Source organism: Echinococcus granulosus (genome assembly GCF_000524195.1).
Source record: "Echinococcus granulosus chromosome Unknown EG_S00066, whole genome shotgun sequence".
In the NCBI taxonomy this organism is placed as follows: domain Eukaryota; kingdom Metazoa; phylum Platyhelminthes; class Cestoda; order Cyclophyllidea; family Taeniidae; genus Echinococcus; species Echinococcus granulosus.
In genome coordinates this window covers 266,241-278,299 of record NW_020170446.1, presented here as the reverse complement: position 1 = coordinate 278,299, position 12,059 = coordinate 266,241, and the positions used below count along the sequence as shown (strand labels likewise).

The following is a 12,059-nucleotide window of genomic DNA, read 5'->3' as shown; positions in this document are numbered from 1 at the left end:
TAATTTTAAAATAAGTTATTCCCTAAGACGCGCTCAACCGATGTAAGTGTTTACCTGGTACTTCGCTCCCACGAAAGAAGTGTCGCCAATCTGTCGCAAAAATTTTCAGACAAAATGTAACCTCTCTGTGTTTTGCTCCTGTCAGTACTGAAGGAACACCAAAAACGGCTTGATTTCTCACAAACGATTTTTGACCAATCAGAAAACGGAAAATTCACCAGAAAATTAGCCAGAATACTATGCTGAAAAAGATTCCGTAATAAAAATGACAACTATTTTCCCATCTAAAAGATATTTAGTTTAGTAAGTTATTTGCTCCAAATGTGGCAACTGACTTTATCTATTCATATTTCCACTTTCGCTACCAGCGTCACATAAAAGTGACATGTGCACTTCATTCAGATTATGACAGCTGTTTTCACCAACTCGTGTATTACAAGGAGATGAGTTGAAATAAAAGGGGGCAAAAGAGCTGCACAATTTTTTTTCGAATCATGAAAAATGATTATTTTTTCCTTTTTTTTACAATTTTTGACATTACTAAAGCTAGGGAAAGGGTGGAACATCGGGATAGCTGTGGTGGTAGTCTATTTTTCCCCTGAAATTCTGCTACCCACAGCCGTTGCCATTGGATTCACTCCATAAGTTTTGGCCTGTACGAAATTTAAACTCAAGGCGCAGATGATTTGTTTGAGAAAAACCAACTCCTTAATAGATGTGGGAGTTTCATGGGAGCAAATAATTCATCTCCCACTCTTCAGTGCTGGCTTCAGTCATTTGCCATCTGAGAGGGCAGGCATTGTTGGGCAAAGGTTAGCCTTCATAGTGGAATTGTTTACATTTGGTTTTAATGATGTCAAAAATGTATTGATACCCCCATGTAAAGTGCGTCCTGGTGCTGGCAATTCAAAGAGGCTTTAGCTCTTCAGAGCTGTCAAGTGAGTGCCTAACTTTACCTAATTTTCTTTTATTATTAATAAAAGGGAAACGATGTATTTCCTGTCCAATAAGAAGGTTTATAGACAATCACGGAGACAATGCCCCTTCGTATTGCTCCAGAATATTCTTGCCACCTACCAAGCACAAAATGATGGGTTACTGTTATTTGCATCACCGACAAACTCTCCGGTAGGTATTTCCTAATTCATCTGGCGATGGGTAAGTTGTGTGACATTGTGGAATAGCAGTCTTCCTCAACTAAAAAGACACATTAACGCTGACTAAAGATCAAATTTTAATGTTTTCCATCATTACTAAAAGCATAGCAACCTTGGAAGCTCCAGGATTCAAACAGGGAATGGGGGTTGGCAGGGCAATATACGCGTCCGACATTCAAAATTTTGACCCTGTGTAACCTTAATTGACCCTTCACTTTTGCTATTTAAAAGCCTCTAGAAAGTTGAAATAAATGACCAAATCATTAAATGACCATAAAATAGTGAAGGATTGAATAAATTTTGATAACCGTTCACTCATCATCCAGTCAGCCTGTGTAGACGAGACAATTTATTTCAGTTATCTTGTAACATTCTTTCCTAATATTTAAAATACTTTTTCCTCATAAAAAAGGATGTCAGCAAAATCTTATTAAAATAATCCCCAAGATGAAGAAATGTCAAAAGGAAAACGAAATCCTCCGGTTGATTAAACGATCTACCACATTGATTTGACTTCACAATTCGGTTTGAAAGGAAGTCAATTTTTGTCACCAACGCTTCCAAATTTGGGCCTTGTCACTCTTGGCAACCTGTCTAGTCCATGCCATCGCAGTAAATACAAAATGGCATTTCCAAGTGGTTTAAAAAGGCCTTACTCACCCAATCATGGGTTTGACATGACCCTCCGGTTTTACGTCACAACCAAGGCATGTCACAGTGTGCCTTAAGTTATCATACCACAGGATGGACATAAACCTGTCCACTCCCTTCAAATGCCCCCTTTAAAATGTGTCCATGAAATAGAGTTAAACAAGGTTAATTAATTTTTAGTGCCTTGACCGTGGCAAAATCACAAATCCAGGCCACAAAAATAGAGGTCATACCGACACACAAAGGAGACCTTGACTTCGTCTAGTAGCTAACTCAAAGCTGAAGGAAAAAAATACTTTTAATATTTCCCGACGTCAGTGAGTGACATTTAATGAGCTAACACTAACCATCTATCAAATTTTATTTCATAGTCCAGCATTTTAAACGACAAATTTGGATATATGTTATGTTCCAGTCCATTTTATAAAAATCTGAAATTTTTACTTTTGATGTGCTGTTGTCTTCGGTAATTATGGCTGCAGTATTATCATAAAATTGGTATGTAATTATCCTTAAAGCCATTTAATGTCAGCGATTTAGCTGCAGTGAGAAAATAAGGATAGCATTATTAACTAGAGAAATGGATAGCTTAATTTTTCATGTCCTTCCTAACTCACCCACAACTCGTCTCTAGCAGCGATCCTTCTGGTTGCAATGAAGCCATTCCGAAATCAGCAACTCGAATGTTTAGTTTATCATCCAGTAGAAGGTTCTCCGGTTTTAGATCCCTGTGACTAAAAAATTGAATGAATGCAGCTATTTCATTGCATGATCAAATGACAAAAGCTTCATTCACAGAGTTCGCCAATGCCTAACCAATGGTAAAGAAGCAATAGGAGAGATACGTAAACGTTATTGTGCAGAAAACAAAAATTGACAGTCTACTAAGTATCTTCTGTTTGAGGTGTGTTCTGGTCTGGCCAGTCTGGAAGAGAGACTCACCCCTATAGTAGATTAAACACACCCTCTGGGGTGCAAATAAATCGTACTGTTTCGATCAGTTATTACTAAAGAAGTATTTATGGAAGTCATAACAGGTAAATTAGCATTCAAAGCACCGCATGAGCCATGAGTTCTAATGTTCTCTGGAACGGACTTTAATTAAAGATACACACTGTCCAAACTTTTAATGTTCTAGTCAACAAAATAAATTAAAACTTGCATTGTTGCATCTCAGCTAAGGTGATTTTTGCTACATAAAAACCGTTAAATGTCTGTGAAACCTATATCAGACGACACCTTTAGGTTCTTTAGCAACAATAAAGGTGGTTTCATGCATATCAGAATTAAAATAACTAATAATTTAAAATTTTACTACCAAATGATGAAGTTAAAAATATTTCCCTATGCAACTCAACGCAAATTGTATTTGTAGTTGTTGTAGTACAAGATTTGAGGCCAAATTAAAAAATCCAATTCTAAACAGACTCAAAACTTCAATAAGATAAACTTTAAATAGAGCCATACATTAGGTAATTCATTACCTAATATTTGAAATAATTCCAGAAGTAAGCAAAATTTTTCTTTGATTCTACAACTACTTACCATATGCAGTGACTATGACAAAAGTCAATAGCTGATATAATCTGCTTAAAAAATTTCCGAGCTTCTTTCGTTGACAATCGGCCTTTGTTTACCAAGTAATCAAATAGTTCTCCTCCAGAAACGTGTTCCAAAATAAGGAATCTACCATAGACTCATTGTAATCATCATTACAAGTATCTTTTGTTTTCATAGACATCATACAGACCGAGGACATGAGGGTGTTCGATTAGCTTCATGATTGCGATTTCACGTTCAACTTTCTGTAGAACGTTATCACTTAGTTTTTCACGATTAACAATCTTGACAGCAACTTTCCGACCACTTATGCAGTGAACACCTAATTTTACCAAACCTTAAATTCATTATCAAAAATTTAGAACCTCTATTACCAGTTTGTCCTTTACCAAGCGTTTTCTCCAAGCGGTAAGGACCAACGTACTGATCCTCCCTGGCCTGCCCACGCCGAGACATTGTCGTTCAAGCAAAATCAATCCTTAATTTTGCAAATTTGTAAGATTAGAAATTTAGTGCTTTCGTACAGATGATATTCCTGTTTTGCACAGATACATTGGCACGAGTATCTCAAAATACGCACAAATTATACTTTGAGGGCAAGTGATGCAACTTGATACACTTCAACAAAATAATTCCTACAACATTTTATTCTCATTAAGTTTTTCCCTAAAGAGTTTAAAAGTTTAAAATATAATTGGTTTTATGAGGGTCTACAGTTCAGTCAATCAAGCATTAGGAATAAATCAGGCTAACGCAAAGAAGTAGAAAATTTGGGTTTCATATTCATGTAGTTAAATTAAGTTTTGTTAATATTGTGCACTCATGAGTCTTAAAACTAGTGTTATTTTCCAATTTTTTTCTTCGTAAAATATTTGTAAGCATTTATAGGTTGGATAATAGGAGCATTCAGTTCATATAGGCGAAGTACTCGTCTTTTGAAAACAAGTGATATTTTAGAATTTAAGTGACTTTGATTCAATTAGTTGGCATTGTTTGCTTCAGTGTACTAGTAGGAGTAACTGATTATAAAGTCAATGGATTTTTAATAAAGGATACACTTAAAGCAGTTGCACAGAGCTAACAGCATCTATTCCACGATGACACATAGTTTTAATTTTTTCTACAGGCCGTACATCCTGGCTCCATTTGGAAGGCAGGGGCTGCAAGTGTACGTAAGCAGTGTCATGAAGGGGTTTCGTGGATCTTCCCGGTAGTTCAAACCAGGTGTCGCTTCACATCAGTAACAACCTTTTACGGAGCAAAAAGTAGAGATAAGCGAAAGGGAGGCTGTAACTTGTAGCTTTTTGTTGGGTCTTTTGCAAGTTCAGTCATCTTCAGCAGATGTTTCTCTCCCGTAATGTTAACGATTGCTAATCAGACAATGAAACCGGGTTTGCTTGCCACTGCCACCAGTGTAGCACTTCAGATCGACCTTGAAGTTGTAATAAGTCGAATTTGTGCAGAAAAACGTACGTTAATAACATTGAGAAGAGCTACAGGGCTACTAACACAACCTGAAGGTTATTCCACCGAGGAGAAGCACTAGCTGCGGGGGCTCCTATGTCCGGCTACTTCAACATACTGTTAGGCATTTATCAACCTACCGCAAATAAATTATCTTCTAAGCTTCGTTCCCGACGTTCCATCTTGTCGATCTCCCACATTGGCCATCACAGTGTACATGGGTTTTCAAAAACTCCCCCCAAACTGGAAACGTCAATCTCTGAGTGTTCTTTCGAGTGAGAAGGATATTTCATCCCAACATTACTGACGAGACTCCATAATCCCAATGTACCGGTCCCATACCTCTCAGGACCAGACCACGCTCTCTCTCGTACGTCAGTAGCTATCCGTAAGGACACTGGAGTGAAATCAGAACCACCCAATAAAAGACACCATCCAAAATAGTTTTGCGGGTCTAATGCTTTCCACTTTTTAATCCTTGACACTTTGCTCCTAGTTCAGTGCTGCTGTTAGCCCATTTCTTTATCCATCCGCCTCTCCATCCATTTGTTTACCTGGGTTCCATACAGCTGGTAGAAACGTGCGAGAGGTCCCACTTGATCACTAAATTGGCATCTTCACACAGGCACAGTAGACAGCTCCACAGCGAATGACTCCAAGTGATTCGAGTCTATTGTCAATTCACTTGTTACTGGCATTTCCACATAACACGGGATCGGGTCATGGCCAGATAGTTGTCACTCCTAACCCATCAGAAGCAGATTTCACGTTAAGGTGTGGCATTCGCCCACAGGGATCAGGGCAGATGTACTTTTGGATTGGTTTTGCTTGCCGCTGCCACCAGTGCAGCGCCCTGACTCTTCCCCGAAGACGTGATAAGGCAAGGCAATGTGGCAGACCATGTATCACTAATGTGGAGAGGAGTTGAGAGGCTATCAACATGACCCGAAGTCCACTTCGCCGCGGGGAAGTGCAATCCGATGGAGACTCAAATGCCCACGTAGGTCAACATACAGTCAAACACCATCCCGAACTTCTAGATTGTTCCATTCCTTACTTCGCGAAGAAAGTGGAATAAACGCCTCGACCACCGCCTTTACTCGGTTTGTCATTGCCACACCCGTAATTGAGACAGTCGTCAGGTCTCCACAATGCATGTCATTGTTCAACAAATCTAAATCGATGCTCGCGCAAATTGCACAATGGTGGTGGTTGGGGCAGTGACACTGGCAGTGGTAAAGGTTTGGTTCCGGTAAGAGAATGGTGTAAAATTCTCGATGCACGATAGCAGTACAGGTGGCGGTGGCAGCATCGGAGATGGAAACCAAAAATGGCGCATGAAAGACGATTCAAAAAGTCAGGAGTGGTAGGGGAGGAAAAAGGGAGGAGGAGGAGGGGGGGAGTTGAAACAGACACATCCGCTAATCGGCACCGGGAGTAGGGTGGAGCAAGAAGTGAGGGAGCTCACCGCACCGAGTCAGCGGTGCAGGTGGACTGCGATGATGGCGGAGGCGACTGTGGAGGCGGTGAATGCGATGATTGTGAATGGGAGAAGTCACAGGCTTGATAGAAAAGAATATACGCCGAATCCGAGGTCTTTGAAGCCTCTGAGGTGGTCCCAAAGAAGTCACGGATGTTTGCTGGGTCAATTTTCTACAAAAGATAAAAAAATATACACACTCTGGTGTCTCTTTGTCATCAATTAGTGGATTGGTGGGAATTTTTAATACCCATTGAAAGATGGAGAAAATAAGCTATTTTAAAAGTAAACATGCTCTTGAATCGCAGATCTTTGCACGATAAACGGGCATTTCATCGCTGAGGTCATCAAAGCAGCCCAAGAAACCCATAATGGGCGAACTTAAGAAGACCTACGTCGACGTATTCGTCATCAAAGAGGAGCCAAATGCCATCGGACTTGACCAGACTGATGTAGTGGCCGCGGTTTAGCCCCGAACCGGAGTGGACTACCACAGCCATGAGCTCGTACAGCTGGTCCGGATTGCTCGCATCGTCAGACTAGCCAAAAAAACCGGATAAAAAGACGGGTGAACCGTATGCCCGAGGCGTAGTAAAGGTAAAGGAGTAAACCAAGTCAGGCGTTAATTGTCAAACAGTCTTGGGAACACCTCCACAAGGGCAGAATCCGCAGGCGATTTGGCGGGGCATGACTCCACTTTTAGGCAAATTTCCCAACAAAGTAGACTTGAACAGTACTTCGGAAATTATTTTTTCAAAAGGAATTCAAATAGGAAATCCATCAAAATTCCAGAAAGGAACAACCAGTGTTGCAATCAAGCGACTTCTCGTCGATCTTTTTTCCTGTCTTGCGGTTGGTTCCATTACATCAAACACCTCGGTGATGGGCAAAACTGAGGTCATGCTTTAGTTGTACATTTAAATATGTAGACTCATCACCCTCCTCGGATTTCGGCCAACATCCAAGTGGCATGGTATCCTACCTATACCTAGGACGCCCCAGCCCTTATTTGTTAATAATAAACTCCTCCAAACTGGTATGCCCTATCACATAATCAGGGGTGACTCACGGTGCTACATTTACGGCAGTGATAAGCAAACCCAGTTCAGGTGAAAAGATCCTGAGAGAAGGCATACGCTACGGAGAACTCAACAAATGAGGCTGATTACAGAATGGTTGAAGTAACGGTGCTAGCTAAAAGATTGAAGTCTCCAAAAGATGTATGAAAAGATGCAAAATTTTACACAAAAAACCAAAGACGTTAAGCTCCAATTCGTCTTCAGGAGCACATAATGGGATTGGGAAGGATGATGAGGGGATTTAAATAACCGATTTCCTTGCGTAATCAAAACACATTGATTCAGAAAGGTCCTGAATGGAAGCAGAGTAGTCCTATTCCACATCGCAATAGCTAGTATGTTGGCAGAATGAACTCCAGATGACCTTGTTACGATATGCAAAAGTACCATGTGATGAACGTAGATGACCGATCCTAATACGCGTGCAGAACAAACGTTGGTTCGCGGACCAGTTGGTTGATTTGAAAGTACTAATAGCTGAGGATCAAACAGGATCGTGTCTTTGAATCAAGATGCAAAGGCGAAACAACAATGATGGAACTCACCGTATTGAAAAGTCGAAGCTCCTGAGGGAATGGAACATAGTAGGAAAGTTTTATAAAACGGTTTGCATTCTCGGAGTACTTGAACCTCTTCAAATGAAGCGCCAAAAGCTCAGGTAGTCGTTTCACTCGCATTCTGGAATGCAAAAAATAAAGTGTAGAAGAGGCATAGACAGCCCCTCTTCCGACTCTTGTATGGCAAGGCTTACTAATCTCTGAGCTGTGCTATTATCAAAGGAATTTGGGCTTGTCATATGGTGCCCGAGTAAATCCACAAGAGCAATGCCAGCAAATGTACAGTTGTGTGGCTGCGACAGCGACCACGCAATCTATATCATCCTACTCCTGACTGTTTCTCGGATGACAGAAAACCAGAACTCCCTTATTTGTTAAGGCAAGCTTCGGAAGAAGTCTTCATATAAGTTAATCAAAGGAGCAACAGCTAAGTTATTTAGCTGACAACCAGTGTCTAATACTGTGGCAGAAGTTACCTCTTGTGAAACTTTACAAAGAGTTGTACTTCCTATGTTCGACTTACTAAAACTGTAGAAGGGTCTACATTGTAGAATCAGTTATTCTCTTTAACCAACGACTCAGTTAGAGGCCTAATTTCCGAATAAAAGAAAAGAAGTAACAAAGAACCTTTTCTGAGCCTCTTGTTTGCATCGGCAGACTTCGCAATAATACTTATTTTCAGATTGAATAGTCTCAGTGTTGGAGAAGCACTGTAGACAGTTTGTGATGCTTGTATACTGCTTAATGTCTACGGAGAGGTCCAAAAAGTCCTCATCTTTAGTGCGGACAGTCTCGCAATTCAGGCATCTAGTCTCATTGGTCAGGGTGCCCTGGAAAATCTCGTGTATCCACGTTCGTGTGTTCTCCCCTGTATTGAGGTCAGCATCTCCTCCTGTCGAGCTTCCCTTCTTCACTGCCTCTTCACTTGCATTTTCCGCTGCACGGTTTAAGAGGTGAATACAGAAAAAAAGCTCTTTTACCTAGTAAAATGTCGGCGATTTGGTTAAGGAGGTAGTTCAAAAACTCGTGAGCGTCCTGGGGTAGATAGTTGTCAAAGAGAACTAAAATATTATGGTCCAACATAAAAAATACCATTTTCCCGTTTCAGCCGCTGGACAAACTTTTTAGGCGGGATTTGACCGACCTTCTTCTTTTTGGTAGTCACTGCATAAAAGAGGTCGGCTAGGCAACTAAGCAGAGTCTCTTTCTTTTGACCTTTGCTCTGTTGCCGATATAGAAGGACTCGATTCCGGAAGGGTTTGCAGAAGAAAAGTGCTTGAAGGACAGAGTTACAGTAGCAGGTGTTGCCGAACTGAATTTGAATAAAGGAAAACGCTAGCTTACATTCACGAGACCGTAATAATGTTCGTTTGAGGGAAATTGGTCCTTACCAATTTTCTTTTCCAGATGGGAAGGATTCGCACCCTAAAAGCAAAACCAAAATCAACTACTGTGGTAAAAACACAATAAGCTGCTGAGAAATGAGGCCCGAATCCTAGTAGATTCCACATCATGATTGCCGAAAATGTGTAATTCTAACACTTATAACCAAAGAGTGTTTCATTTTTGCTCAAAGCTGTAAACACTTAAATCGGCATACATGTTGTATAACTATGCATATAAGGGAAGCAATCATGCAATGATCACTGGGTATTAAATGAACATGGAGTCTACCAAAAATATGCAAGAAGTCAAAAGATTAATCAGCTGAGTTGGGCAACAAACTCCTATAAATCAAGCAGGAAAACCAAAGCCCGGTTTCAATTAGAATAAAAGCTATCTTTCTAGAAACCATTGTTGTAGCACATGTAGAATGTGAGCCGGTTATGAGAAAATACAATAAACACTCTTTAGGTCTGCAGTGCGTGATTTACGACTAAAAAATAAGCTGGCTATTAATATTTCCACTCACTGCAATGTTAAAAGTGCACAAGTCACACAAGAAACCTGCACTTACCATCAGTATTTCAACGAAATCGAGAAAAGCCCAGCGTCATCACACACTAACAACGACAGAGGAGTGTGCGACATGCAACCTTGAGACAATTCAAGGTAACATTGGTTTGACTAAGAGCTTGGAACAACTGATAAAGTTTTGACACATTTATTCTCCCTTCTTTTCAAAAAGACGGTGTTTTTAAAACTTCAAGATTACTTTCAAATTTGTGCAAGCAGTCAAAATGAAAATTTGCAACGAAAATATTCGCTTTAGACCAATTCAATGAATGGTAGTATTTGCAGTTCAAACAAATTATTAATGCTTGTGTAAATGCTAAATTATAACTTTATATTTCCAGAACTAAAGTGTTATTGTTCAAGGAGATCAAATAAACTTGATTAATACTTTATATAGAAGTGTTTTTTGATGATATTTCTAAGCTGAAATAACCCAAGAATGTTGTGTAAGATTGCGAAAAAATTTCTACCTTTGTATCGATATGGGAATTTGACGCCAAATATTTAACAAGTGGGTCTCGTTTTTATTACGCAACCTTGTTTTCTGCTTCAATGTGTTAAACTTTATTTCAATTTTGCAGAGATGTTACATATCTTGTAATAGATTAAGTTACCTTTTTAAATATTAACTAATCTCCAATGTGACCTCATGATTGCCCTGAAGCCGAAAGAAAGCATAGTATAAGTTCAGAATGGATATTTTCGACGTACAGCAGTGTTTGGCGCTACTGTCATGGCCTAGGGGCCGGACCCCACGACAGAGGTGTAAATCCAATTTCAGAGACTTTTTCTGAAGACGAAAAAAGACTATTTTATTGTGGAATGCGTATTCAGCCCACAGAAGTGTAGCGTCCTGAGACTTCCCTCAAAAGACGAAAAAAGACAGTGATCAGACAGAATATGTATTCAGCGCAGAGAGGGTGTCTGGGCTATTGACATGGCCCGAAGGCCAGCCTACCCAGCGAGGTACATGAGGGTTAATTCAAAGTGCCGAAGGATAAACCACCATCGTATTGCAGAAGGGCTTGGAGGTCAGGCCTTCCTGCAAGAAGCAGTGACAGAGCACCAAGTGGTCCTTTTTAAAAAATGAAGAGCTATGCGAACTGTTCACGTGTTACAATAATCACTTATGAATTGGGACACATATAAGTGGGCGGAAATTTCATCCGGTTTTCGCAGTAAAGATGCAGGCTTTGCAACATTGCGTGGCAATTCTTTCATTCCTGTATACAGGGACAAAGGGTTCTGAGCGCGGTCAGAAAGTTGCTTTCAGATAAATAATGAAGCTTGCAGAAATGAGATCTGATTCCGCAGTATACCTAATCAACTTGATCCTGCCATCTCATACTTTGGGCGATTTGGGCGGAGGCGCAGAAGGTAGAATTCCTATTGGTTAAAAACATGCCTGTCATCCATTGAACAAATCAGATTCCAATACGAAGGGTAGTCCTTTATAGAGCTAACTGTCCTGACCAATCAGCAAAGAGCACGATTGCCTCAACAGTAATGACAAGTATTAATAATACCCTCATAATAATAGGCATGCAACCTGGATATTCCAAGGACCTCTTGGACAATTTTGGCGGGTCTAATGGTGAAAGTTTCGCTGATAGATATATACCCAATTTTGCGAAAAATCCCGTTCGCAATGCAACGTGGAATCCACCAATCAATTCATGTTCATATTCTCCTTGTAGTTACTCATTTCTGGAATACAAACAAGGTTGGTTTGAAAGACGTTTTATTTTATTTTGCTTGCCATATTTATGCCTATTATAGAGTCTGAAAATAGCCATGCGACCCATATCTGGGTTTGGAATGCAGCCCCTTTTTCACCTTATATTTTGTAATCAGTTTTTGTACAAAGAATTTGCTCAGTGTTTGCCATATAATATTCCTCACATAAGAAAGTAGGCCGTATTTTTTTCCCTTTGGAAGATAAAAGGATTCTACTGATGCATAACTGTAATGCACCTCTGAATGTTGGTATCTGAGGTCGAGGCCTATTCGTAACGGCTGATTTCTGCTTAGCCTCTGACCTCCGTAACTTCACCATCTGTTTCGTTAACAAAAGATCATTAACTATTCATGAACTCTGCATATTCGCTTCACTGAGTAAGTTAGACGACTGAACAATGGAGTTCAGGGGATACGG

General features: G+C 40.1%; 2 protein-coding genes across 2 annotated transcripts; both read right to left on the bottom strand. All coding sequences in view use genetic code 11, as the record gives it.

Annotated features, from left to right (window-relative positions):
• Nucleotides 1–2,421: 2,421 nt before the first annotated feature.
• Nucleotides 2,422–3,824, bottom strand: EGR_06951 (BR serine/threonine-protein kinase; the record flags this gene model as incomplete). The annotated part of the gene is made up of 3 exons (XM_024496200.1): nt 2,422–2,542; nt 3,555–3,690; nt 3,743–3,824. 3 exons carry the CDS (start codon nt 3,822–3,824, stop codon nt 2,422–2,424), a joined length of 339 nt encoding a protein of 112 aa, XP_024349403.1.
• Nucleotides 3,825–6,296: 2,472 nt separating this feature from the next.
• On the bottom strand, nt 6,297–10,639 carry EGR_06950 (Ubiquitin hydrolase; the record flags this gene model as incomplete). Its single annotated transcript, XM_024496199.1, has 9 exons — nt 6,297–6,485; nt 6,708–6,851; nt 7,665–7,868; nt 7,937–8,069; nt 8,576–8,885; nt 8,929–9,009; nt 9,041–9,260; nt 9,293–9,373; nt 10,616–10,639. 9 exons carry the CDS (start codon nt 10,637–10,639, stop codon nt 6,297–6,299), a joined length of 1,386 nt encoding a protein of 461 aa, XP_024349402.1.
• Nucleotides 10,640–12,059: the final 1,420 nt, after the last annotated feature.